General features: G+C 39.2%; 1 protein-coding gene across 2 annotated transcripts; it reads right to left on the minus strand.

Annotated features, from left to right (window-relative positions):
* Nucleotides 1-1,563: 1,563 nt before the first annotated feature.
* On the minus strand, nt 1,564-25,976 carry LOC122671720. 2 transcript variants are annotated; one of them, XM_043869105.1, is made up of 7 exons: nt 25,328-25,976; nt 24,773-25,110; nt 23,958-24,110; nt 23,364-23,456; nt 9,738-9,796; nt 2,131-2,224; nt 1,564-1,968 (listed from the first exon to the last, which is right to left on the minus strand). In XM_043869105.1, the coding sequence occupies exons 1-7, from the start codon at nt 25,830-25,832 to the stop codon at nt 1,747-1,749; spliced, it is 1,464 nt and encodes a 487-aa protein (XP_043725040.1). In that variant the 5' UTR covers nt 25,833-25,976; the 3' UTR covers nt 1,564-1,746. The 2 variants fall into 2 exon arrangements, with proteins under 2 accessions (XP_043725040.1, XP_043725041.1); XM_043869106.1 differs by lacking the exon at nt 2,131-2,224 and having other exon boundaries at nt 1,768-1,968.

Genomic DNA, 25,976 nt, shown 5'->3' on the forward strand with positions numbered 1-25,976 from the left:
GCCAAGCGGCTCACCCTTCAATCTCTTGTACTCGACTCGAGTTAGACAAGCGATTGGGACGATGTTACTTCCCCGAGAAAGTACATGACTTTCTTGATTGCGATTGTATTGAAGATCATTTAAAAATGCTCTCTTCTATAAAACATACAAAATCTGTTTATATTTAAAAGCTAAAGAACTCCTTCCCCGGGAAATATTTCCAATGATACAACGTCATTGTGATCATGACCAATACCCAGCACTATCAAAATTTTATGCTGGAATTTCCCAAAAATATAATACTGATTGAACAACATAATCGATCGCCTTATTTTCTACCCGCTCCGAACCTGGAGTATTGCTGTTGAATGGGGACTAGTAGGCCAACTGGTCTTCTCTAGTGATAATCTGCGAGTCCTCGACCAATTGCCCATGATGATCAGAACTATGATCGCCCATGCTGTCGCCAATTGGAGATTCTCCAGTGGACTTGAATTCACCATTTGCGGCACCTCGGTGGAGCGAACGCGAACGCTTCTTCCGACCCTATCGCTCGGCATCTCCGCCCCGCCTCCTGCTACTCCTTAGCGGAACCTTCTCTTATTACGATGAAGCGAAGCTCGCACATTGCTAATTTGCGGATACATGCGAAGCCCGTACAAAGCGAGTCCTTGATCGCCTTACACAAAGAAGTTCTTGGACTCACTCATCCCAACGGTTGTCCACGATACCGTTATCTTGTCTCAGGACTGACGAATATTTGTCACCCGGTTCATGATGGATTATGAAATCCACGATGAAGTTCTGCGATACATTCCAGCGATCGACGAGCTCCGGACATTTTCTCCGTCCTCGACATCCCTGGCACTCTCCTCGCCGATGTTGCGGCGTAGAAACCATGGCAGCCGCGACGCCGCCGAACTTGCGCTCGAGGAAGCCGCCGCCGATCTTGCTCTCATCAACGACCCCTCTTTGCGGTCACGTAGACGAAGATGTCCATCTCGGATCGACTAACGTCATCCCTCACATCGCATGGTCCCACATGAATAGTGCAACCGCCCTACGTCACCGACGTCAGTAAATAGTGCCGCCCTCGCCACCCATGACATCATCCAGGACCCATGAGCAGTGTTGAATAGTACCGGCCGCCCCTACGTCGGCCACGTCGGATTACTATTCCAGTGAAATAAAATTTTGGAATCGTAGCCGACCTCTCCATCTATTTAAGGCGCTCATTTCTTCAGAGAAAGAGCACCTAGCTCCGCCGCTCTCGAGTTCCGCCTCTCGCCTCTCTCCGATCTTCTCTTTCTCTTCGATCTCTATTTCGATACCTTCTCTAAGGATCGACCCCCCTGATGTAAATTGGACTGATTCCAATTGTAAATTCCTTTGACTTTATTGAATTTTGAATCACATAGTTTCAATGCAAACATAAACATAAACCTTGACCTTGATTAATTTAGCAAACTGACACACTAATAAGCAAAACCATAAGTATCTATAGGCATGCTGGGTTTCACTTTCTCATGATAAAACACCTGAGTTCTAATACAACAGCTCATGGCCTTTTAAAGTCAAAAAATAAAAAATAAAAAATAAAATATGGCATCTCTTGTCTGATGATAGTATACAATTAGCAAAGAATCTTCTATTTACACAATCTGCTTCGTAATATTCTAAAACTGTTAAAAAGATTATGTTGGATTCCCATAGATTCCAGAGGACACTGGAGGATAATTACATGAATCCTACTTAAGAGATGAAATGTCAAAAGTAAGTACCTCTTTGCACAGCTATAAGTAGTACCAGAAAAATAGGAGAAACAAGAAACAAAATATATGGGAGGGCTTCAGTTAGTGAATATTGTTCATCCTTGCTCCCTCCCTGAGTGTAATCGGGTTTATCTTCTATAAATGCTTCAAAATAGCTCTGGAAGCCTGTTGTCTTTGGAGAGAGAGATGAGCCTGTAATCTTCATCATCTCCATAGCCTGTGGTGAATGAATTTAAAAGACCAAAGAAACTATGATGATAGTACTTAATACAATTAAACAAATAATAAATGATGACAGGAGAAAATGGAAATTAACAATAATGATGACGATAATTATATCCAGAATAATTGAATATAAAATGACAGCAAGGAAAGCTACCTGGAAGCTAAACATGAACTCCCTTGCCTTCTTGCTTACTTGAACATTTGGGTGCGATTGGAGCCTCTCATACATAAATCGAGCTTCATTTGTCCTGTTTTGTTTCAACTATGTGATGAGCCCTTCATGAAGGAACCAAAATATCTAGTACCAAAATTGCAAACTACAAAAATTAATTGAACACTATCCAGAATAAATATTCAGGGATAACCAAGATGAATACGTTGAGATGGACCAGTGACAAGACTTGAAAGGATAGAATCAGGAACAAATACATTCAAGGAGCTTAGGAGCTTAGTTAGTAAGTTTGGGAATGACAACATTTGATACTGGAAACGTTTGGGTATTATTAAGCTTGAGAACTGTAAGAAAATGGTAAAGATTTTGGTCCAAGAAAATGCAGATGGCAACAATTCAGAAATACTATGTTTGAGTATAAAACAATTCCACTTAAAAAATTCAGCTATATATGCCTATAAACTCAACTATCATTATTCCTGCACATCTAACCAATCATAATTTAAAAAATAATATACTATTATTGCAATATTTGCCTTAAAGAACAAACCACATTTTGAAATATATAAGCCTTCAAAGGATAATACAAACCGAATGGCAACTTTGGCAAGGCTTTCCTATCTCTCCTCTTCTTTTCTCTATTGCCATGGAGGGTCTCTCAAAAATTTTATTGCTTAAAACTGAGGATAATTTCATCCAGCCAATTCCTAGGTGCAAGGCGTTGAAGATCACTCATATATCTTTTGCTGATGACCTTTTCCAAAGCCTCTCTGCCTTCTATGTCAGCTATTTCTGATGCTTAAAGCTCACAATATGTCAGAACCTTTCCATAAATCCCCAAAATCCCTTTCTTTTCTTTTTTTTTTTGGGGTGGGGGGGGGGGGTGTGTATCTGATCATCTTAAGGTTTAGTTATGTGATATTCTGGGTTTTCCTTAGAGCCATCTTCCTTTCACATACTTGGGACTTCCTTTGATTTCTTCTAAGCTTTCTGCCCGTCACCATAGTTAGAGAACTCGCGAGATCTCGTTTTTTGGGAGGTCGAGTCGAGTTGGTATACGAGTTAGAAAATTACAATTTCTCGGTCGAGATCTCGGGTCGACCCAGATCTTGACCCATCTACTTCTTTAAAAGTCACCTAACTCGACAGAACTCGATAGAACTCGATCGAGTTTTGTCCAAAAGCTGTGTTCTTCCCCACTTGAAGGTTGTGACTCATTTTAGCTATGGATTTGAAGTGGTAACCTGCGGGAGAGTTGATTCAGCTGCACATTTGAAGGATTCAACTACACATCTTAAACAGATTGATGTATTGTACACTTTAAAATTTCTAATGCTTATTTAAGTTGTTTAGCTATTAATTGAATGTTTTGCTTGCTTTAATGCTTTCTATTACTAAATTATGTTTAGAGTAGGGTATTTTAGTACGTCGTCGCCTACCAACTTAGGGTCCGAAGTTAAACTCCTATTTGGACTTTGTTTTTGCAAAATCTGATAATGCCATTGTGTTTAAATGGCCTAAAATAGGCTGAATACCAAGTTTCAGACCCAAACTAGGTCTAAAACCCACTGAGTTGAGGTTTCGAGTCGAGAAAAAAAAAATGCACCAACTCGACCGAGATCTCGGTTTTTCCCAGGGTCGAGTTGGGGTTGAGTTCCGAGTTTTAGTACCTTGCCCGTCACAATTCTTCTATTCTTGATAAGCTTCATAAGAGACTTCAATTATGGAAGGGTAAACTTCTTTCTTTTGCAGGACGCCTAGAACTTATTAAATCAATTACACAAAATTCCTATATTTACTGGTCTGGGTTTTTTGGTTTGTCAGCTTCTATTACTTCCAAGATTGAATCTCTTATGTCCTCTTTCATTTGGAAAGGCTATGACAGCCCCGATTTTTTGCATCTTTTGAGTTGGGCTAAGGTTTGCCTTCTGAAGAATGAGGGAGGTTTCGATCTTCGTAGAGTCAAGGATTCCAACATTGCTGGCATTATCAAGCTTATTTGGAATATTGCTTCTAGAAAGAAGAGGGTTGACTGGATGTATTCCAGATATCTCAAATCTGACAATCTTGTGTCCTTTTGACGTTTCCTGGGCTTGGAAAAAATTCTTAACTATAGGCACCTTGTTTCTGATTCTATTAAAACATCTATTGATGATGGTTCTAACACTTATCTTTGGCTTGATAATTGGCAGCCTGATGGTGTTTTTGTCTCTAAATTTGGTGACATAATTAGGTATGATGCTGGTTCAGATAGATTAGCAAAGGTGTCTTCCATTCTTCGTGAAGGTAATTGGCTCTCTGGTTCAAGAAATTCCTCTATCCTCATTGATGTTTGGAGTAAGCTTTCTAGTATTCGTTTGAGACCCAAAGGTAGTGGAGATTCGGTTCAATGGAGTGCAAAATCTTTAAAAAAATTCTCTTCTGCATCTGCTTAGAGTTTGGTGAGATCTAGAGCTCCTAGAGTTCCCTGGTCTAGAATGGTTTGGTTTAGCTTTTCTATCCAACATTGCTTCACCATTTGGAGAGCAATGACCAACTCCCTTCCCACTCAAGAGTTTCTTCTTCAAAGAAGCCTGTCTATCCCAAATTGTTGTCTTTGTTGGAATCCATTAAAAGTATGGATCATCTTTTCTTTTTCTGCCCTTTTCCCACTTCTATCTGGAAAAGAATTCTTAGAAAATGTTGTCCTGCTCCTAGAGCTATCCTTCCTTTCAACAGAGAATGAAGGTGGATCAGGCAATCCTTTAATGGAAAATCATCTTGTGACATTCTTGGTAAGTTGGCTTTTAGTGCAGTGATTCATCATATCTGGTGAGAAAGAAACACAAGAAGATGGACTCCCTCATCGTGTTCTATTAAGCAAATTTGGGATACCATCTCTTTAAAGATTAGAAATAAAATTCTCCCCATTTGGTCAGTATGCCCTGATACTACTCGTAATTTGCTCCCACAGCCTAGTTTTGTTGTATCACCTTTTTTGTTGTTTGTTTCTTCCCCCCTGCTTGTTTTCTTGTATCCCCCTCTTCGGTTGGCTGTATTTTCCCCCTCCCCTTGTTTTCTTGTATCTCCCTCTTTGTTTGAATGTTTTTTTGTTCCCCTGCTTTTGGAGTATCCCCCCTTTGATGGTGTTCTTGGTTTCCTCTGTTAGTGGTGTCCCCCTTTGGGTAGCCTGAGTGGCTAGTCTGTTGTATCTGATTTTTCTTGTTTCTTTAATATTTTTTCATTCACCGAAAAAAAATGGCAACTTTTAATTTGCATTAGGGCTTTTGTAACTCATAGCTTGCAGAGACACACAGAGGGCAGCATCTCTCAAAGGGGAGAGAGGCCTCCAAATTGCAATTCATGGGGAGAGAGAGGAATAAGTTACAACTGAGAGAGAGAGAGTAGGGGTGGCGTAATTTGCAACTGAATAGAGAGAAAGGGCTGAAAGTAACAGGTTAACTTGCAACCTAGAGAGAGAGAGAGAGAGATTAATGCAGTCTGGTTCCACAGTTCTCACGTACCAAGAGTATGTGAAATCCATCTGCAGAACAGGCTCATGGGATTAATGCGATAGCTATGCAAAGTCTTAACAGAAATATGAAGAATGGATCTTAATCTAAACATTAAGAATATTAGCTATGAATCTTACTAACAGAGAAGTCAGATCTGATATACTGGTTTATAACCGAACACAGAATTAAAGATTAACAAACAGAAACACAGACCTGAAACTAACTTGATATAAGAATATTGGAGTAAACAACTCCCAGATCTGCTAAGTTGCAGGTCACTTAGTGAGTTAGTGAATAGCATAGTTCAATATCTCGCAATATATCGGTATCTCGGGCCTACCAAAATATCCGAAATATACCGAAATATGGTATTTTTTCTGCCATATTTCGGCACTCCATCTCGATGGGTTTTTGGCCATATTAAGGCCTGATACTTCATGTACACCCTTATTTAAGCTAAATAAACACATTTAACCTTCATATTGCAAAAAAAATGAACTCAAAGTGGTGTTTTGGGTTTGCACCATTGATTGCCTGTATACGATCAGACCCTGATGTATAAAATAGTTAAATACATATTGTTTAAGTACTAAAAAACATAATAAGAAATTTAAACAAAGTAATGAAACAAAAATAAAGTCAAATGAAGCCTTTAGTTTAAACTTAAAGTTTAAACTCATAAAGTCACAAGTGCATAAGTCATAACTCATAAACTTCATAATAGTCAATAGTTCAATATTCAATACACAAAGTATTTCTATGAAATTTACTGAAATATACCGAAATACACAGTTTTTCTACAAAATATACCGAAATATACCGAAATTTGTATGAAATTTGAACTTTTTTCATTTTGGAAGCCTATCTCGTCTCGGTAGTATTGAAATTACCGAAATTTACCAAAATTTTGGCGATATATCGCAAAATTTTGTACCATGGCACCATAGTTTGAAATCTCGCGATATCTCGGTATCTTGGGCTGGTCGAGATATCCGAAATATACCGAAATATGGTATTTTTTCTACCATATTTCGGCACTCCATCTCCGTGGGTTTTTGGCCATATTAAGGCCTGATACTTCATGTACACCCTTATTTAAGTTAAATAAACACATTTAAACCTTCATATTGCAAAAAAATGAACTCAAAGTGGTGTTTTGGGTTTGCACCCTTGATTGACAGTATACGGTCGGACCCTGATCTATAAATTGTTAAATACACTTTATTTACGAAATATACTGAAATTTCACGAAATTTCGATGAAATATCACGAAATATACCGAAATTTGGACTTTTTTCATTTTGTATGGTCATCTCGTCTCGACAATGTTGAGATATCCGAAATATACTGAAATATCGGCGATATATTGCGAGATTTTGAACCATGGAAGAGAGAGGCTCATGCATCACACTGTTTCCAAAAAATAATATTTTGTTCCAGAATTCTGGTAGCCGTGATTTACAAATTGCAGCATTCTTAGAGGGACAGCAAATGGCATAGAAAATGGTTTCATGACTCACGAGTGCTTGGGAAAGAGATGGGGTTTAGCAAGGTTTTTCACTTTTTCTTTTTTGTATGGTTTATGTGGAAGGAAAGGGCTCCTTCAAACAACACGGATTTCATGACTTCTTGCTGTTTTTCTTCTATTCTTTTCCAACAGCCAGCTAATAATTCAGACAGGAGTAATAAACACGACTTTTTTCTGTATCTTTGGGAAAATGTCACAAATGGGATTTGTGACAGTATGAAGATCTAAACATCATTAATCGCACAAGAGGGAGAAGAGAGAGAATTGAGGAAGGAAGCGGTGAGGCTGCGAAGGGTCTCTGCAGCCCCCTCTACTACTGGAATTTATAATAAACAAAGTACAAACTTAGAGAGCAAGTAAGAGAATCCTAAACTGATTACAACTTTAGGCACCTAGCTAGAATATGAAATAGATAACTAATCTAACTAGGAAGTAAATAACCAACACCATAACTAAAGTAATCAGCCACGATAGAGACACTCCACCTATCGTGGCACACTCCAAACTGTACCCCCATAGTACACTATTTGTAACACTAACAGGAGTTTTATTGAAAAAGCTGGGATGTGAGTTTAATTCAGGAATCATTCATGCCTTTACTAACTAGGCTTCCAAGTAGCACCATTAGGTGATGATGAGCAAAAATCGATTGAGCTCATTCAGCCATATGCAGCAACTAGCAAGTTGTAGGCATTAAAAAGGACAATGGGAGTCATTAAATGGAGAGAAAGATTCGAGTTCTTATGAGTTGAGAGAAGATATGTCCCTAAATAGTGGATATGGAACAGAATTTATGTAATTGGGATAAAATTTAGTCATATGCACTTGCTTTCCATCTGAAGTGCTTGTCTTTCGACTGGTTGGTTTTAAATAAAAAATTTGAAGAAATAGATGAGAAGAAGAAAAAGTATAGGATTACTCTTGGATGATGATCGCTTCCCACTTACTTACTGGAAATAGCGAAGTAACTAACATTCCCTTAATTAAAGTATAAGGCAAATAAACTCCAATTGACAGAAACTTCTCTGATACCCTAGTTGCTTTTACATCTTAAGGCTTGATAAAAAAAACATATGGTACAAATACACCTATCAACAGTAATTTCTGGACTCCTTTTGAGAGATTTGTGGTTTGTCTTACCTTGTTTTCAGGTAGATCAGAGTTCAGACTCCAGGAGAAGTCATAACATATGAGTGATTCCACAAAGGAGTTACCATACAGAGAGAAAGATATTAGAACTAGATGAATTTAAGAATCCAGTCCCACAACATCCCTCATAATGCAATATACGTTTTTCAAGAAACAGAAGCTTCTCTGATACACTGGTTGCATTTTGTTCACTGGAGATGCACCTTGTGATTTCCGGGCCTCATACTTCAGAACCAAATTATATTCTTCCTTCTTATTCAGCATCAGGAAAGTCCTTCCAGAACTCTTACTTTGGAAATATACTGTTGTGTGCCAAGTTTCAGGTCCTGTAATAACTTGTGCACCAGGTACAACTTTAATAGGAAAGCTCCTCCATCATTGGCTATCCAAATAGGAACTCCTTGGAGCATGAAGGTGTACACCATGATACAGCTGTGGTCCAATGTATGGCACAGAGCACATAAGGAAACAGTGAGGGACTCACCTAGGGACAAAACATGGATGACAAGGAAATGATAATTTCTAGATCTCCGATGTGGTTCAAGGGATTCCAAGTTTCAGAGTGTTCAATGCCTATTATGCCGCTTACAGGATGTCTTGATGCGACAAGGAAAGGAGAATCTATAGCTGCTAATTTAGCAGTCTTTTCCATCTAAAATTATGTGTTATGTTATGTGTGGCAGCACCAGATCAGACAGAAACTCGTTTCCTCACAAAGTTCTATTGGAGGATCCAATTCTTCTCATCTCACTCTAAAATCTCTTCTATTCCTATCCTGTTGGAACAAAGATTCAATAATGAGCCCATGATCCTCACAACCTATACCAATTCCATTATAATCACAGTATCCAAAACAGACCCCAAAAGGAGGAGGAGGAGGAGGAGGAGGAGGGGGGGGGGGGGGGGGGGGGGGGGGGAGGGGAGCTCATCTATGACCACTTCGACTTCATTGATTAAACATTCCACACTGCTAGGATAGACTTAACCATTATGATGATTATGGGCATTATTTTCATAACCTTTTTAAATTTCATCATGATCACTTTTATCAAAAGCTCCCTCTGCAACCAATTCAACTCCTTTCTTGAGTTGCTTCAGATAATCCTTTCCCTTTCTCAATCTAAATTTCATGTTATTAAGTAAAGCAAAATATTATTTCAAATCTTCATGAACTTGCAACAGCCACAAACAGATGTGTATACAGGAATCTTGTATGTGTATACATTAGGTTTAGAAAATCCAAAACAAAGGAAACATCAAAATTTTTCTAATCATGAATAGAATCACCAAAGTATTCCCAGTTTCAACGAGGATAGCACCATTTTATTGCTAAATTAATCCTTCGTAGTAAGTAACAATAACGAACACTAACTATTCCAAACTTAACACCAAATACAATCCCGAAAAAGAAATGGTACCTGCTCAGTGAATCTTGACAAATAGACCATTGCAAAGCTGCTAATCCATAAAGTTCATTCTGTATAAACAATATTTATGGCATTATACAAGAAATACATTTAGAAATACGGAAAGATTTTCCAACAAATATGACATAAAGTGAGTTCTTCCATAAGCTCCTTAAATTCAGAACTAATCAAGTATGAATTAATATGGGGACTTTCAGATGTGACAGGGCCTAAAAGATTGTCAAAAATAGATGATTATAAACTGAGTTAAAATGAAATATTCTGTGCCATTAACATTCCCAGAATATTCCATGTGCCATTATTGTGGATGTAAGCCATTTTCCCCTTTGGCTTAAAAATGTTTTACAGTAATTTTCTTAAAAGCAAATGGAAATTATTTCGCGGGCACGAGAGAGAGAGGACCACAACTTTCAAAGGAATCCTAGTCAATGATACAAAGGCCATGATGCAGGGAGAAATTGGCTCACAAGGTTTTTTCCAGAACCTGGTCCACATGTTGGTACAAGACCAGCACCAAGCCAAGCCCAGACCCTGCGGATAGGCTGGCCAGTCAATGTATTGGTTTTAGTTTCTAGGTGTTGGGAATTCTATTTAGTCTTGGAATTCCAGCAGTCCATTTAATTCAAGTTGATATAACCAAGGGGCTGTTAAACCTCCTTTATCCCTATATAATGATATTGTGGGTTGCTGTTACAACAATCCAGAACATTGTGAAAAAAAAAATCCTCTCGAGAAACCCTTGTGAGATACAAGTGCTGCGGGGCTCAGCAAACCCACGTGGGACTCCAGCTCTACAACTTAGCTATCTATTTTCATATCTACCCCTATTCTCTTCCAGATTCGATCTTGGCTTGCCAACCCATTCGGGTTTGCATCAATTAGTATCAGAGCCATGGCTGGAAGTGAGAATAATTCTGTTACTTCATAACAGATTGCTGATTCATTAAAGGTTTTGACTGATCGAATGTTGGCTATAGAGCAACATCAATCATCTACCTCACATCAAGTGATGGCTCTTGATCCAACGCCCTTAATTTTTAAGACCCAAGTCCTTTTACCCAACGAGAGAACAGCCGTATTATTTGTTGATAGAAGGCGACGAGACAATGTTATTTCACAGTTCGTGGTGGATTTGTTGTCCCAGACAGGAGAGATAAGCATCACACCTACGGGTCGAGTGTAAGTCGAATTTGAACAATCCTCATATTATGGAGCAAGGGGTCGAATGTTTTCATGACCAAAAAGAATTATTGTAGTGGGTCGAGATTTTTTAGAGAATCGACAAAGTTCAATTGACCCTAGTAACAATGTGTGTTTCCTAAGGCCTCCCCATCTAACACAACACCGTTGTTCTCAAAGGTTTAATGCCAAAGGTAATCAGACCAAAAGTTCAGGAAGAGCCGAACAAATCAACACAGGATCAAGACAAGAAAATTGTGATTGAGGCATCATCAACGATAGGTGCACGGACAAAAGATTCTATTGCACTGATGGAAGATTCTACTGAAGATGTCTCTGTTAAAGAAATTCAAGTCAACAAAGTTGAAGAGATTCATGTAGACCAAGCTGAAACAGTAGATGAGAACGCGATCGATAAGTTCAGCACTTCCATTGAAGCAAAGATGACTGTTGCAGATCTGAAGATTTGTACAGATACTTTTTCCACTATTGAGATACTGACTTTATCTCAATAGTGAAATAGTTTCTGAAGAATAATATGTCGTTACTCCCTTCGTAACTGAAATTGAACCAGAAGTGGGAAATACTGACTTTATCTTTCCGCCCAAGTTTTTTGAAGATCGTGAACCACACTTGCAGGACTATATTTCAAGCTTCAAAGAACTACAAGAACATTGTTATGGGCTGAAGCCTGATCTCCATCACACCAAGCTGATCCCTTCCTCGTCCAAAACTCGAGGTTGAGTTTTTTCTAAGGAGGGGAGAATTGATGCAGGGAGAAATTGGCTCACAAGGTTTTTTTCCAGAACCTAGTCCACATGTTGGTACAAGACCAGCACCAAGCCAAGCCCAGACCTTGCGGATAGGCTGGCCAGGACCCGCCCTACTGAGTTTATTTTATATGGTTCTTTTTTTTTTTTTGGGTCGATTATTTTGGAACAGCTGCTGGATAAGATATATTTTATTCTTTGTTTGTCTTTTTATGTTCCTAGGTTAATTAGTGTAGTGGGTTTTACTTTCCTAGGTAGTATTAATTAGTCTTTTAGTTTTCCTAGCTAAGTATTTATTCTTGCTTGGTTGTAATTTTCTATGTTTGTTTTTGCTTCCTAGGACTAAGGGTTTGGTATCAATGTAAGGGTTTTAATTTCTAGGTGTTGGGAATTCTATTTAGTCTTGGAATTCTAACAGTCCATTTAACCAAGGGGCAGTTAAGCCTCCTTTATCCCTATATAATGAAAGTGTGGGTTGCTGTTACAGCAATCCAGAACATTGAAAAAAAATATCCAATCTTGAGAAACCCTTGTGAGATACAAGTGCTGTGGGACTCAGCAAACCCACGTGGGACTCCTACGGATTGGCCTAGGTTGGACTCCTACGGCTGGTAGACTGGTGGGACTCCAGCTCTACAACTTAGCTATCTATTTTCATACCTACCCATATTCTCTTCCAGATTCGATCTGTGGACACCACCCCAATCATATGGCCGGATTATTCTTCTCAATTGTCCATGTCCAAATACTCTCTCTAGTAATGTATTTAAAAAAAAGAAGGAAAAGAAACACAAACTAAGTTTTTTGTTGTTGCCCAGTGAATATTTTTCTTTTGAAATTAATGGAGACTTAAGTGTACATTAACAATTACCAGTCGGACCATGACTATAAGGTAATCACTACTTCACAACCACAAAGGAATGGGTTCTGAAGTTTGGCATTTTTTTTTTAAGAGATCAACGAGTTCTAACGTTTGACCCAGCTTTCTGGATATAATATTAATCTATCATTATATATCAGGATATAGTTGTTTCCCCCTCTTGCAAATAATCTTTCGATCAGAAATTTTCATTTGTATGACCTTCAATAATCTATCATTCTATATGAATTGGATGGAAGGGAAAGGGTATCAGTGATAATGGATGAGTACTGTCACTGTGAAGAATCCAAGGGGTTAAAAACAATGATCAGGGAAAGGAACTCCAGTACAATGCTGAAATTAAAGTAATGCAGAAAAGAAGGACAACACGTCTTGTCTCAACATTCCATTGGGGAGAATCGAGTGCATGGAAACAAAAAAACAAAGGATGAATTCCACATTCACTTCTAGTCACATCCAACAGCTATGAATTTGTGATTATTAAATTTTCTTTTTCTTCTTTTCAGGTTTCTAATGGTATTTCGAGAACTAATGCTGTATTTATTTCTTAAAGGATGGGCCACACATTTGGGTTTGGACATCTTCTGCTTGGGTTATGTTCATAGTTAATTGGATCACACTAATTTTAGCCCACACTCAGTTTTAGAGCTACATCATAACTTTGATTGAAATTTCAAGGCAAAGGATAACGATAAGGCTGGACAACTTGTACACAATATAGTATCTCACAATTAGGTAAACATCAGTGCAGGTCAAACCGAAGGCCCAAATCAGCCCACAGCAGCCCACCCCAATCAATTAAGGTTTGGTATAACCTTTAACAGATGAGGGTTGGCTTTGGTAAGGCAAAAATAAGAAGAAAAATATTTCCAAAGGCCCTATCCCATCCTTCCCTCCCCAAACCATGGGTTCACTCCTGGTTACCTTGTAGAAGTTCATATCCCAGGTAGCCCATGAACTAAGGTGGATATCTTTGGCCATGTAGATTGTAAATGGGTTCCATGGTCTCATCACTGCAACCCAACCTGCCCATCCCTACTCATAATAGCTTCTTACAAAAAGATTGGGAAGAAAAATGATTAGATTACTATTTTTGTAGAGTTTAGTTCAACCATTAATGAAGTGGGAAGCTTTGTTGTGCTAAATCTGATGCTTGGAGTGTCTTTATATTGTTTCTTTAAACTCAAATTTCTATGATGGTTCAAAAAAAAAAAATAATAATAATAATAATTAGAAAAAAACCATTAGGCTGATCACCAACACAAGCATACTTGTCAAGGCGGCAAGGCGACCCTTAGGCGATCAAGTTTTATGTTTTATTTTCCCTCTTTTCTAATATTATTTAGTATGTTACAATAAATACCTTTTAAAATAAAAAATCAACATTAAGCCACATCAAGTCATCAAAAATCAACATTAAGTCACATCAAGTCATCAAAAATCAATATTAAGCCACATCAAGTCATTAAAAATCAACAAGAACTAGAAGACAACATAACTGAAGAAGCAAGCTATTGGAAGCTTGAAACAATCAAAACATATAGTTGGTTTACTATTCTTGGAATTGTTCATTGTCATGGTATACCTAGTCTTACATTTGGTTTATAATGTTCTTAGAAAATATGATCTTATCTATAAATTATTAAATTGCTCTCGATTTAGAGAAATGTTCTTGTTCTCTAAGAAGTTTGACTAGTCAAATGATTTTATTTTTACATGAGACTTCTGTATTAGGTAGAGAACAAAACCAGGTTTCCAACAAATCCAAGATTGCTTAAATCTGATTTATATTGAAGGAGCTATGTTCCGGTCAAACCTTACTTGGTGTGCTCGAATGCTGTCAAAATCGTTCTGAATGAAAATATTTTTTTAGATATCCAAAAATGAATATTTTACCGCTCTTTTGTTTTTTAGCAATGTTTTACCATATTACGATTTATGGACATTTTAGATTTGAGAAAGGGTGAGTCTGTTTGTAACCAAGAAGGTTACAAACAGACTTTGTAACCGGACTGTACATGGCTTTTTAATACAACTGATGTAACATTTTATTCAAGGACAATTGATGTAATTTCACACAAAAAATATAAAGTGATTATATTATCTATGTTTTATTGAGTTAGAATGATAAAATGGGAATTTCACAACCAATCCTTAACAGTGAAAAGAGCATTCTTGATCAAACAAAAGTGCCCCAAGGAGGTTTTGGAAACAACGACGCTCCGTCCCTATTCCGGCCAAAATCCACGGCGCATTTGTTAAGATCCCTTTCCCTGGACTTCATTTTCTAACCTAGCCTCCCCTTCCTTCCCTATCTCAAAGTAGGAAAGCCTTTCTAATCTTCACATTCTTTTAAGATTCAAAAACCCCCCATTGCTCATGCTCTGTATCTATCTCAAAAACCCCTATTTTTTGGGGTCGAACGAAAGCTCGAGAGTGGTGGAAAAAGGGAGATGTTGATGTAGGTTCAAACACGAATGGGTTCTCTGGTTAACATTAATGGCTTATCCTCAAATGGGGATAAGTCAACGAATGGGTTCTCATATACAAGTATGAAAGAAATCATCAGTTGGGTGCTCCATAAAGGATGCTTCCTGCAAGTCATGAATGGTTCTCTGGTTTCTTGTCATGTATAAGTATCAGTCACCAGTAATGGCCAGAATAGGCCCCTTTGTACTGGTTTCTTGTCATATATATATGAAAGAACTGTAAACCAGAGAATCGACCGTCGTATGATTGAAACTTTGTGTTTTCTACGATTTGCTGAATAATTTTAAAAACTTCAAATTTGGGTATTATTCTTTCTTCAGCCATACGATGGGTTTGATTGATTTCTCAAATCATTTAGAAAGTGGAGTAAAAACTGTGAGCAATGGTTGGTTTTCCTTACAACTAGTACAGATGTGGCATTCCGGCCATTACCGGCGACTCCAGCAAGTTCCCTCCTTTTTCATGTGTGTGACAACAAAATTACCTTAATACCCATGTAATAGACACTTTAACCTTTTTTTTGCTATACACTGAAAGTAAAATGACAATTTAATCCCTATATGTGGCAAGTGCAATGGTGTCTAGTGATGGACATAAAAGACTGGTTATATCATAAGTTGTAACCACCTTGGTTACAAACAGCTTTACCCTTTGAGAAAACTCTAGCATTAGAAAGTTGAAAATTTCACCTATCGTCGAAAATCTAGTTTTTGTTCTTGAACGGGACGGGGGGGGTTAACTTGGTATCCTTTTGAATTTGATTTTTTAACTATTTTTATTGGATTCAAATTGGGGGGTATTTGCTTATTTATTGTTGTAATATGGGTTCAGGGGTAATATTGTCCTTGTACCCCATAGTGTCTAGGTTCATTATGTACATGTTAAATGTGCTAGTTGAGTGTTAAGCAAGTTTTCCATATTTGTAATATTCTAAGATTATAAATAAAGGCATGGCCACTGTCTCATCGACAAACCAGTATTCACGGAATTCTACATGGTATCAGAGCTAAAAATATTCCGGGGATATGGGAATTGATTTTTTTTCTCCTTTTCTTTTTTCTTTTCTCTCTCTCTCTTCTCCATCGTGATTCTGCCCTAAGGCAGCCACCACCGCAGCCCCTCCACCACCTCCGCCAGCTTCCGCCAGCCACTCCACCACCCTTCCGCCACTTTATCCAGTCTGTAGGCCTCTCGCCCTTCTTTTTTTCTCTCGCGAGGGGCTTTTTCCCTTCATTGTCGTTCCTTTTTACCCATCCTTGGTGGTGAGTTGACTCCCACCGAGGGTTTTTTTTATCTTCCCTCCTTATGTTCTGAATTTTTGGGGGCTGTATTTCATAATTTTTTTTTAACCAGCCACTATTCTTGACAATTCAGAGATCACCTCGGCTTCCTTTGGTTCCAATGGTTCGTCGCAACGTGACTTTGTTCCATTTCCGGTGAACACCATCAAGTTAAATGGCAACAATTATCTTATGTGGTCTCGTTCCTGTTTGTTTGCTATTGGTTCCCGTGGGCTATCTAGCTACATCACGGGTACTACGGTCATGCCTACTGAAGCTGGTTCTGCGCAAGATCGCTGGATGAATTTAATTTCTAGGTAATGTGGTATCTGGTTAATTCCATGGACCAAGATATTGCTGGGCGTTATCTTCTTCTTGATTCGGCTGCGAAGATATGGAAGACAGCCAAGGATACTTATTCTCAGGTTAGGAATGCTGCCCAATGCTATGAACTCCGTAAAAAATCCACTCTACCAAATAGATGGAGTTGACCCTCTCTCAGTATTACAATACCATGTGTACGATGTGGCAGCAGTTGGATTTTCTGGGCACCTTCACTACAACCATTAATGTTGATGCTACGGCCTATAGCAAGTGGGAGGATGGTTTACGCATCTTTGATTTCTTGGCCGGCCTGAATATTGAGTTTGATCATATCTGGGCCAATATTTTGAATCGGGATTCTCTCCCAACTCTTGAACAGGCTTATGCGATTCTTTCGGCTGAGGACAATCGACGTACAACCATGGTTCATCCTGTTACTCAGGAGCACTCGGCTCTTATTTCTGGTTCGCAATCTTCCCACGGAGGCTCTTCCCGTTCTGCTAGTACTGATCAGCCATCTAGTGATCGCCCTCCCATTAAATGCGATCACTGTGGGAAAGAATGGCATACAAAGGACCAATCGATGTTGGAAGCTTCATGGTCGCCCTGCCGATACTCGCGGGTGTGGGAGGGGTGGTTCCAATTGGCCCAATAGCACCCGTGCTCATCAGGCAACTACTGAGGAATAGCCTGATCTTTCCCAAGCTATGGTAGATTTACAAAATTTACGGGATATGGTGAATCGCTTGGACACATCTTCTTTGGCATCTGTAACTCCTTCCATGGTTGCCACGGTTCTGTCTCTGCCTACCAATCCCAATACACCTTCTTCCACAGGTATTTCATTTGGTGGGAACTGCACCTCGGTCATGCCCGATTCTTGGGTAATTGACTCAGGGGCAACCAACCATATGACCGGTTCTTCCTTTTTTATTCCACATATTTTCCTCCATCTGGTCATAGTAAGGTTCGTGTTGCTGATGGGTCTCTTTCTCCTATCTCGGGAAAGGGATCCGTGTAGTGCTCTTCCTCTCTTAGCCTTTCATCTGTGTTACATGTTCCGAAGTTCACTACTAATTTGCTTTCCATTAGTAGCATAACTAAGGATTTAAATTGCAAAGTAACATTTTTTCCCTTTCATTGTTTATTTCGGGACCTGGCAACGAACAGTACGATTGCATGTGGTAAGGTGGTTAGTAGTCTGTACGTGCTTGACAGTTCCCGAGCTGCTTTGACACCTCAGCCTGCATCTTCTGATTTTGATTCTGCACTTTTTGAATTAAATAATTGGCATTGTCGTTTGGGCCATCCTCCGATTGGTGTTTTGTCAGATTTATTTCCTAGTTTAGTAAAAAGGTGTAATAAACATAAATTTTCTTGTGATGCTTGCACTTTGGCGAAACAAACTAGAAGCATTTTTCCAATTTTTGATAATAGAAGCTTGCATCCTTTTGGTTTGCTGATGTGTGGGGCCCTGCCCGTTGTGTCTCTACCTCTGGGTTTCGATGGTTTGTTACTTTCATTGACTGTTTCAGCCGGACGACTTGGGTGTATTTGATGCATAGTAAAAGTGAAGTCTTCACCTGTTTCACTTTGTTTCATAAAATGGTCGAGACACAATTCAATGCCAAGGTCAAGATTCTAAGGTCGGATAATGGGAAGGAGTATATGGATGGTGCCTTTCGTTCATATTTGGACAGCCATGGGATCATTCATCAAACCTCTTGTGTTGACACTCCTGCTCAAAATGGAGTGGCTGAACGCAAGAACCGACATCTTTTGGAGGTTGCTCGTTCTCTTATGTTCATTATGTCTGTTCCTCCTTGTTTTTGGGGTGATGCTGTCCTTACAACTACATATCTTATCAATCAGCTTCCCTCTTGTGTTTTAGGTGGGCGCTGCCCCTTAGATGTGCTCTGTGGGAAATCCACTTTTGTTGTGGCTCCCAAGGTCTTTGGCTGTGTCGTGTTTGCCAGAAATCACCATGTACACGGCAAGTTTGATCCCAAGGGAGTGCGGTGCATATTTCTCGATTATTCCGCTACCCAGAAGGAGTATAAATGCTATCATCCTCCTACCCGAAAGGTGTTTGTCACTATGGATGTGATGTTCCGGGAGTCTGAGGCTTACTTTAAACAGCCGGTACCTCTACAGGAGGAGATTATAAGTGGTGACGAGGTCCCGCTGATTGCTCCTCTAGACATTGAGATACCAACTATAGAGGATGTTTATCTTGAATTAGAAGATGGAGTTACAAGTCAGAAACAAGAAGTGGGACAGCAATAACAAAATAATATGCAGACTTACAGTCGGGGAACTGATTTTCCTCTGGACGGCCCTCGGTACAAAGAGACCACCATCACTGATCCTAAACAATTGGCATCTATTCCTGCTCCAAGTCTTGCACCTAGTCATATTTCTGGTAAGCCTTCTCTTGATCCCAGTCTTGATTTACCTATTGCTGTTCAAAAACCAAAGAGGAGTACTACACTGCATCCTATTTCCAACTTGGTGTCATACAACTCACGGACTCCTGCTTTCCATACCTTCATACCTTCTTTATCCTCTGTTTCTATCCCTAACAATTGGCAGGAAGCAATAGCCGAACAGAAATGCAAGGATGCGATAAATGAAGAAATGCATGCCCTTGAGAAGAATCAGACTTGGGATTTAGTGAGTCCTCCACCAGGAAAGAGATTTGTTGGTTGTAAATGGGTCTTTGTTGTGAAGCACAAGGCTGATGGCTCAGTGGAAAGGTACAAAGCAAGACTAGTTGCCAAAGGGTTTATTCAAACCCAAGGAATTGACTATCAAGAGACCTTTGCTCCTGTAGCAAAGATGAATACAGTTCGGGTTATTATTTCTTGTGCTGTGAATCAAGGATGGGAACTCCAGCAACTTGATGTGAAGAATGCCTTCTTGCATGGAGACTTGGAAGAAGATGTTTACATGGAGATACCTCATGGTTTTACTTCTTAAAAAACTCAGGGAAAGGTATGTAAGTCGAAAAAGGCCCTATATGGTATGAAGCAGTAACCAAGGGCTTGCTTTGGCCGATTCCATAAGGCTATGATTGCTTATGGGTATAAGCAGAGCAATGCTGATCATACACTGTTTGTTAAGAGGATGGGACATCAAGTGACAATGTTAATTGTCTATGTTGATGATATAGTGATCATAGGCAGTGATGCACAAGAAATCCAGAAGTTGAAGACTTATTTGGGCACCGAGTTTGAGTCAAAGATTTGGGCCGATTAAGGTACTTCTTAGAGATTGAGGTTGCCTATTCAGCTAAGGGCATATCTCTCTCTCAAAGGAAATATACCTTGGATTTATTGAGTGAAACAGGGATGCTTGGGTACAAACCAGCAGATACCCCTCTTGAGCCCAACACGCATTTGAAGAGTAAGGAAGGTGACCCGGTGGACAAGAGCAGTTATCAGAGGTTAGTTGGCCAATCGATCTACCTCTCACATATCCGGCCAGATATCACATTTGTTGTGAGTCTTGTCAGTCAATACATGCCTGATCCTCACTCTTCTCACTTAAAAAGGAGTCTTGTTTTCTCCACACAACCATCTCCGAGTAGAAGCGTACACTGATGCAGATCGGGCTGGCAGTCCTGGTGATAGGAAGTCCACATTCGGGTATTGCACATTTGTTGGAGGAAACCTAACTACTTGGAGAAGCAAAAAGCAAGCTGTTGTGGCTCGGTCTAGTGCTGAAGCTGAGTTCCGACCTATGGCACAGGGTATTTGTGAACTACTTTGGCTTAAGGGGCTTCTTCAAGATTTGGGGATGAAAGCTGATCTTCCAATGCGGCTTTATTGCGACAGCAAGTCAGCCATTGCTCACAACTCGGTCCAACATGATCATACCAAACATGTTGAGATTGACCGGCACTTTATCAAACAGAAATTAGAACAGGGAATAATTTGTATTCCGTTTATACAGTCTAGTGAACAATTGGCTGATATCCTTACCAAAGGAATCGGTAATAAGTTATTTTTTCCTGTAATTAGCAAGTTGGGCATGTTTGATATGTATGCTCCAACTTGAGGGGGAGTGTTGTAATATGGGTTCAGGGGTAATATGGTCCTTGTACCTATAGTGTCTAGGTTCATTATGCACATGTTAAATGTGCTAGTTGAGTGTTAAGCAAGTTTTCCATATTTGTAATATTCTAAGATTATAACTAAAGGCATGACCACTGTCTCATCGACAAGCCAGTATTTACGGAATTCTACATTTATGAATAATATCTTAAGTAAATGAAATAATATTTGTTATTTCATTTACTTAAATGATATTTGGCATAAATAAGGGCCAAGGCGTTCAATACCACAAAGGAGATAGCCACCTAGACCCTAAAAAATCCACCTGGACGCCTAGGCGGTGCCTAAACGACGCCTTGACAACTATGAACACAAGAGACTATTCAAAATATTTGGAGACACTCCATGACTATATAAGTTGACAGTTGACACTAAGTTCCCGTTTCAAAAAAGGATCCATTTGCTTCAACGGAAATTTTTTTCCACACCATAGACTCTTATTTTGTATAAAATTTATTGTGTATTTCCTTACCGCTGTCCTTTCATGGAATGTACATGACAACAACAACTACTCAGCCTTATCCCAACTAAATGGGGTTGTCTACATGGATCCTTGCAAAGACAAAAAAAAAAATTATAAGGTAAAAGAAAAGGAAAACAACAACAACTACAGCACAATCTTATACAAACTAACTGGGATCGGGTACCCGGATCCTTGCCCTCCAATCAGCTCTATTCAAAGACATACTAGAAACAAGACCTCAACTATGCATATCTTTCTTCCCCAGTTCTCCTATGGTCATTTTAGGCCTGCCCCTAGCTCTTTTAGTACTTCAATCCGAATCGAGTCACTCTTACGCACTGGTGCATCCTAAGACATCCGTTGAACATGGCCATGCCACCTTAGACAATTTTCTCAAAATTTATCTTGACTCGAGGCTACTCCCAAATCGGCTCTAATATGATCATTCCTTATTTTATCCTTTTTGGTTTTGCCATTCATCCATCTCAGCATTCTCATCTCCGCTACACTTATCTATATGACGCTTCTTAACTGCCCAACACTCTGTGTCATACATCAGAGCTGGTCTTATGACTCTCTTGTAAAGCTTTAAAGGGATTCGTCAATCACATAACACTCCAGATGCACCTCTCCATTTCATCCATCCTACTTTAATTCTCTGTGAGACGTCCTCTTTTATATTCTGTTGAGAGTTCGGATTACACGACAAGGAAGCATATTAAGCATGGTTAAGTGAGGAAGCTAATCCAACCATATGATGGAGTTGGTATCCTCCATGGGTGTACACCATTTTTTTCTAGAAAACAACATCAAGAAATTTAAAATAGAAGACATTTTCCAAAATGTTATTTGTATGGTTTTTTAGACCAATAGAAGTTCCTTTAGCTTCTAGCAATTCCAGAAGAAAAAAATTCCATTCAAATAAACGGAGCTATTATTAAAGCAATACCCCTACAATGAAGGAGATAATGAACAATTTTGAATTCCTATCAACAACTAATTCTTCATCCACTAAGACCACCCTGTACATACGAACATGTAGCATGCCTTCAGATAGGAGTAGCTCCGATACATGACAATGTACAAGAAAGTTGTTTGAGGTGGCATGTCCATGTTCAACGGAGGCCTTAGGATGCTCCAGTTCGGAGGAGTGATTTGATTCAGATTGAAGGAACTAAGAGAGCAAGGGTCTTGCCTCCTTCTTGAATGTAATTCCCCCCCCCCCTTAGGGCTAGGCTAATTCGGCATTGCCCCTACCCCCCTCCCTCCCTCCTCCCTCCTCCCTCCTCCCTTTCCCTGTCCTCTCTTCGCCCCACTCTTTCTCTCGGGTGTCTTGTATATTTCAGTGCTTTTTTGGACATATGTGCTATTCACCCAACAAAAAAAAAAAAAAAAAAAAACGAGCCAGGGGCAAGCCTGAAATAATTCTAAGTGAAGTGGTAAGGAAAGACATGCATAGCTTAGGTCTTGTATCTTGGATAACTTAGAATAGAGCTGATAGGAGAGCAAGGATCCATGTAGCCAACCCCAGTTGGGATAAGGCTATGTTGCTATTGTTGTTGTAGAATACTTCAAAGCAAAAAGAAACACTAAAGCCCAAAGATGGGTCCAACAGATCCACCATCAAGCAAAGCCAGCAACTTTTTCTTCTGTAGGTGAGGATTCCATATTGGCATCTTCTATAGGCAGCTGATTAACAGGGTCCTATATTTAGTGAGGGATAGTGTAGTGATGTAAGCTTATCATGTTGTACAGTCCAGGTTTGCTCATAAAATATGTTCATACTGTAGGATGAAGTTCTCGCCATCCCTACTTTTGCCAGCTTTTCTGTTTCCAACTCATAACATCACCGCCCTTTTCTTTTATTTATTACAAATTTTACTTGTCAAAAGAAAAACATATGGTGTTTGAACATTCTCACTTGGGTCATGGGTGTACATCTGGTTCTATGGTTTTAGTACTTCAGTTCTTTTGAGAAATTTTCCACAAGAAAATAGAGAAAACATTTGAATCCTGTAGGTTTTAATACACTGGAAAATTAGTGAGAATGAAATTCCTGACCTTGTCAATAGCTCAAATCAGTTCAAAGAGTGTCTTGTATATTAAAAAGATTTACCTGAAAAGCTAAGTCCTTCATCACTTTTTCATAATAAGGCAATGCTTCCTTAAGCTTCCCAAGATCCATCAAGTAGTCACCATCTTTCAAAGCCTACTATTGCGCAAACAAAGTAATTAGGCCAATGATATTTTTTTGATCTTCATTAGGAGGGAAAAAAAAAAATATCATGCATCTAGAGAAGTATAGAAGATGCACCTTAGAATCATAAAATATCTAAGACAATACATGCATGCAAAGAAAGGGAAAAATTATGCTTATTTTCGAAATAGTGGCCAATGGAAGTACTAAATTTAACTTCCCAACATGTAAGACCAGATTTACCAGATTTTGTGAAAGGTAAGTTATTAACTAATCTGTAGTAGTTTCTGAAAAGCAAGATGATTCTGAATGTCTGTCATCCCACATTAAGCATCCATGAAAAATATCCATCTATGTCAATGCCAGTTGTTAAAAGATATCCCCTCACCCCCTGATGAATAGTTGTTTAAAAGATGTGATTATAAAGGTGATGTATAGGTATCTCCTAAAGCACACATAAAGTATTACTGTGAATGTGAAAACACGGAAAAGGTTCCCTTGTTTCAACTATACCTTCTTACATTCAGATTTCAATTTGGGGTCAATAACTAAGCCCATCTTATTCTTGTAGGCTGCAAGTAACTGTCTAGTGCGTGCTTCTTTAGCAGCTTTATCTTCAGCAGTTTCAAGTACCTCCCCAGGGCGAATAGTTCTTCCACCACCAAACTGACATCAGACCGCATTGTAGACAGATTGGAGCAAAGGTATGAGAACTAAACAAACTAAAATATAGATAATGTTCCAACATCCTATCAAGCATCAGACAAATGCATAATATGGAGAAAATTGACATAGGAAAAAGGATTGAAAGCTACATATTGAAGTCATAGACCGCATCCTAGTGCGAATTTGACTAACAAAACTTAATGTGTGTATCAGCCGTATCCATCAAAGTGACAATATTAGGATTCCCTTACCTAAATGTGGAAAGCGGGCCAAATTTTAATGTGTAACCAACCATATGGTTGTGGTAGTTCCTTTCTCTTTCCTACTGAATCACAGAATGTTCAGACATAAATTACTTTCAAGGGCGATACACTTTTTTAGTAGAGATAATAAACAAGCCAGGTGAAATATAACAATATGGGAGAAAATCATGCTCACAGAGAAAAAAAAACCGTAGATTTCTAGAAGCTAGCAATGACAGAGGTGAATTGGAAATTGGTCATATCCAATTCACTCAATTGCTTGCTAAGTGAAGAAGTAATCAGGGAATTAGTCCCCACAGCCATCCCCTACTAGGGATATGAAAATATAAATCAGCATTATCAGTTGAGAGAACTGTGTGGCGCTTGTAACAGATGGAAGATGGACAACCAATATCATACCGTCTTGGAAATGTTGCCAGGCCTTGGGAAAACTCCCCATGTTGAAACCTTAGGTTTGTAGAGATCAAAATCAACTTCTTTCTTTAACTCTGGATTAGTAGGCGTAGGAGCTTCGAAATTGCCAGAGTCCCCAACAATGAACTCCACCTCAGGCAAATCCCCATCTGCAAAAGGGTCTACCAGTGGAGCCAAACCTGCAGGCAGTCCTTTGCTCTTCTTCTTATCCGAAAAATTAAGGCCCATAAAGTCAATACTAGAAATCATTGGCTCTTCATTCTTGCTAACTCTTTTCTCAACAAACCCATCTCCCAAAGTCCCCACCTTGGCTTCCTCTAGTCCTAGAATGGAAAGTACAAAGACGATTCACTTTCCAATAGTTTCCATCAACCCCTAAACAAAAGAATTCAATACCTATTTCTGAGTCCTAGTTCTAGAACTTTTTTATATACAGTCAGTAGATATGCGAATAGAACTTGTTAGAACAACTCAAGTTAATCATATTCAACTAAAATCCAATTGGAAACTGTAAAAGCACGAATCATTTCCAGCGAATACCTGAATCGCTCCCTGTTTCTCCAACATTGCTGGAACTACCCGAATTTCCTATAATTCCTTTGTCCTGCTTATATTCTCTAGCTTTCTTCATTGCTAGCTTAACAGAAATCGGGACTTCCTTCGTATTTCCGTCAACATTCTCTGCAACCGAACCTTCAGTTCTATTTCCACTGCCAACAGTTTCTGATACCGGGCTCGTGTCTTTCTTGGGGCTCGGGTTTGATTGTAACGCTTTCTTATAGGACTTCGCTCTGGCAAAAGCAAGCTTCACTGGGTCGGTTGTTTCCGGTTTGCCCCCAACAATTCTCTCTGAATCATTTGCTGAATTGGATGGAGATGAATCTGAATTGGTATTCTCTAGAGACGAGAAGATTCTTAAACTTCTTGAAGACACTGCCTTAAGGAACGTTGATGGGTAAGTGTTGGTTTTGAAAGAAGAAGAAAAAGAGACGCCGTTACTGGAATTGAGAGAGAAAACCCATGAAGATTGAGCTAAGGAATCCATGGTTAACAGTATATGGCTAGGGTATTGAGAAAGTCTCTGTGAACAGAATGAGGTGAGGCTGGTGAGAAACCATGGCTACGAGATTCTGGGTTTTCAAGCCAGCCTTCGGTGAGTCAGATTTCCCATTGGGATAAAGGAACGTTG

Source organism: Telopea speciosissima, chromosome 8 (genome assembly GCF_018873765.1).
Source record: "Telopea speciosissima isolate NSW1024214 ecotype Mountain lineage chromosome 8, Tspe_v1, whole genome shotgun sequence".
NCBI lineage: Eukaryota > Viridiplantae > Streptophyta > Magnoliopsida > Proteales > Proteaceae > Telopea > Telopea speciosissima.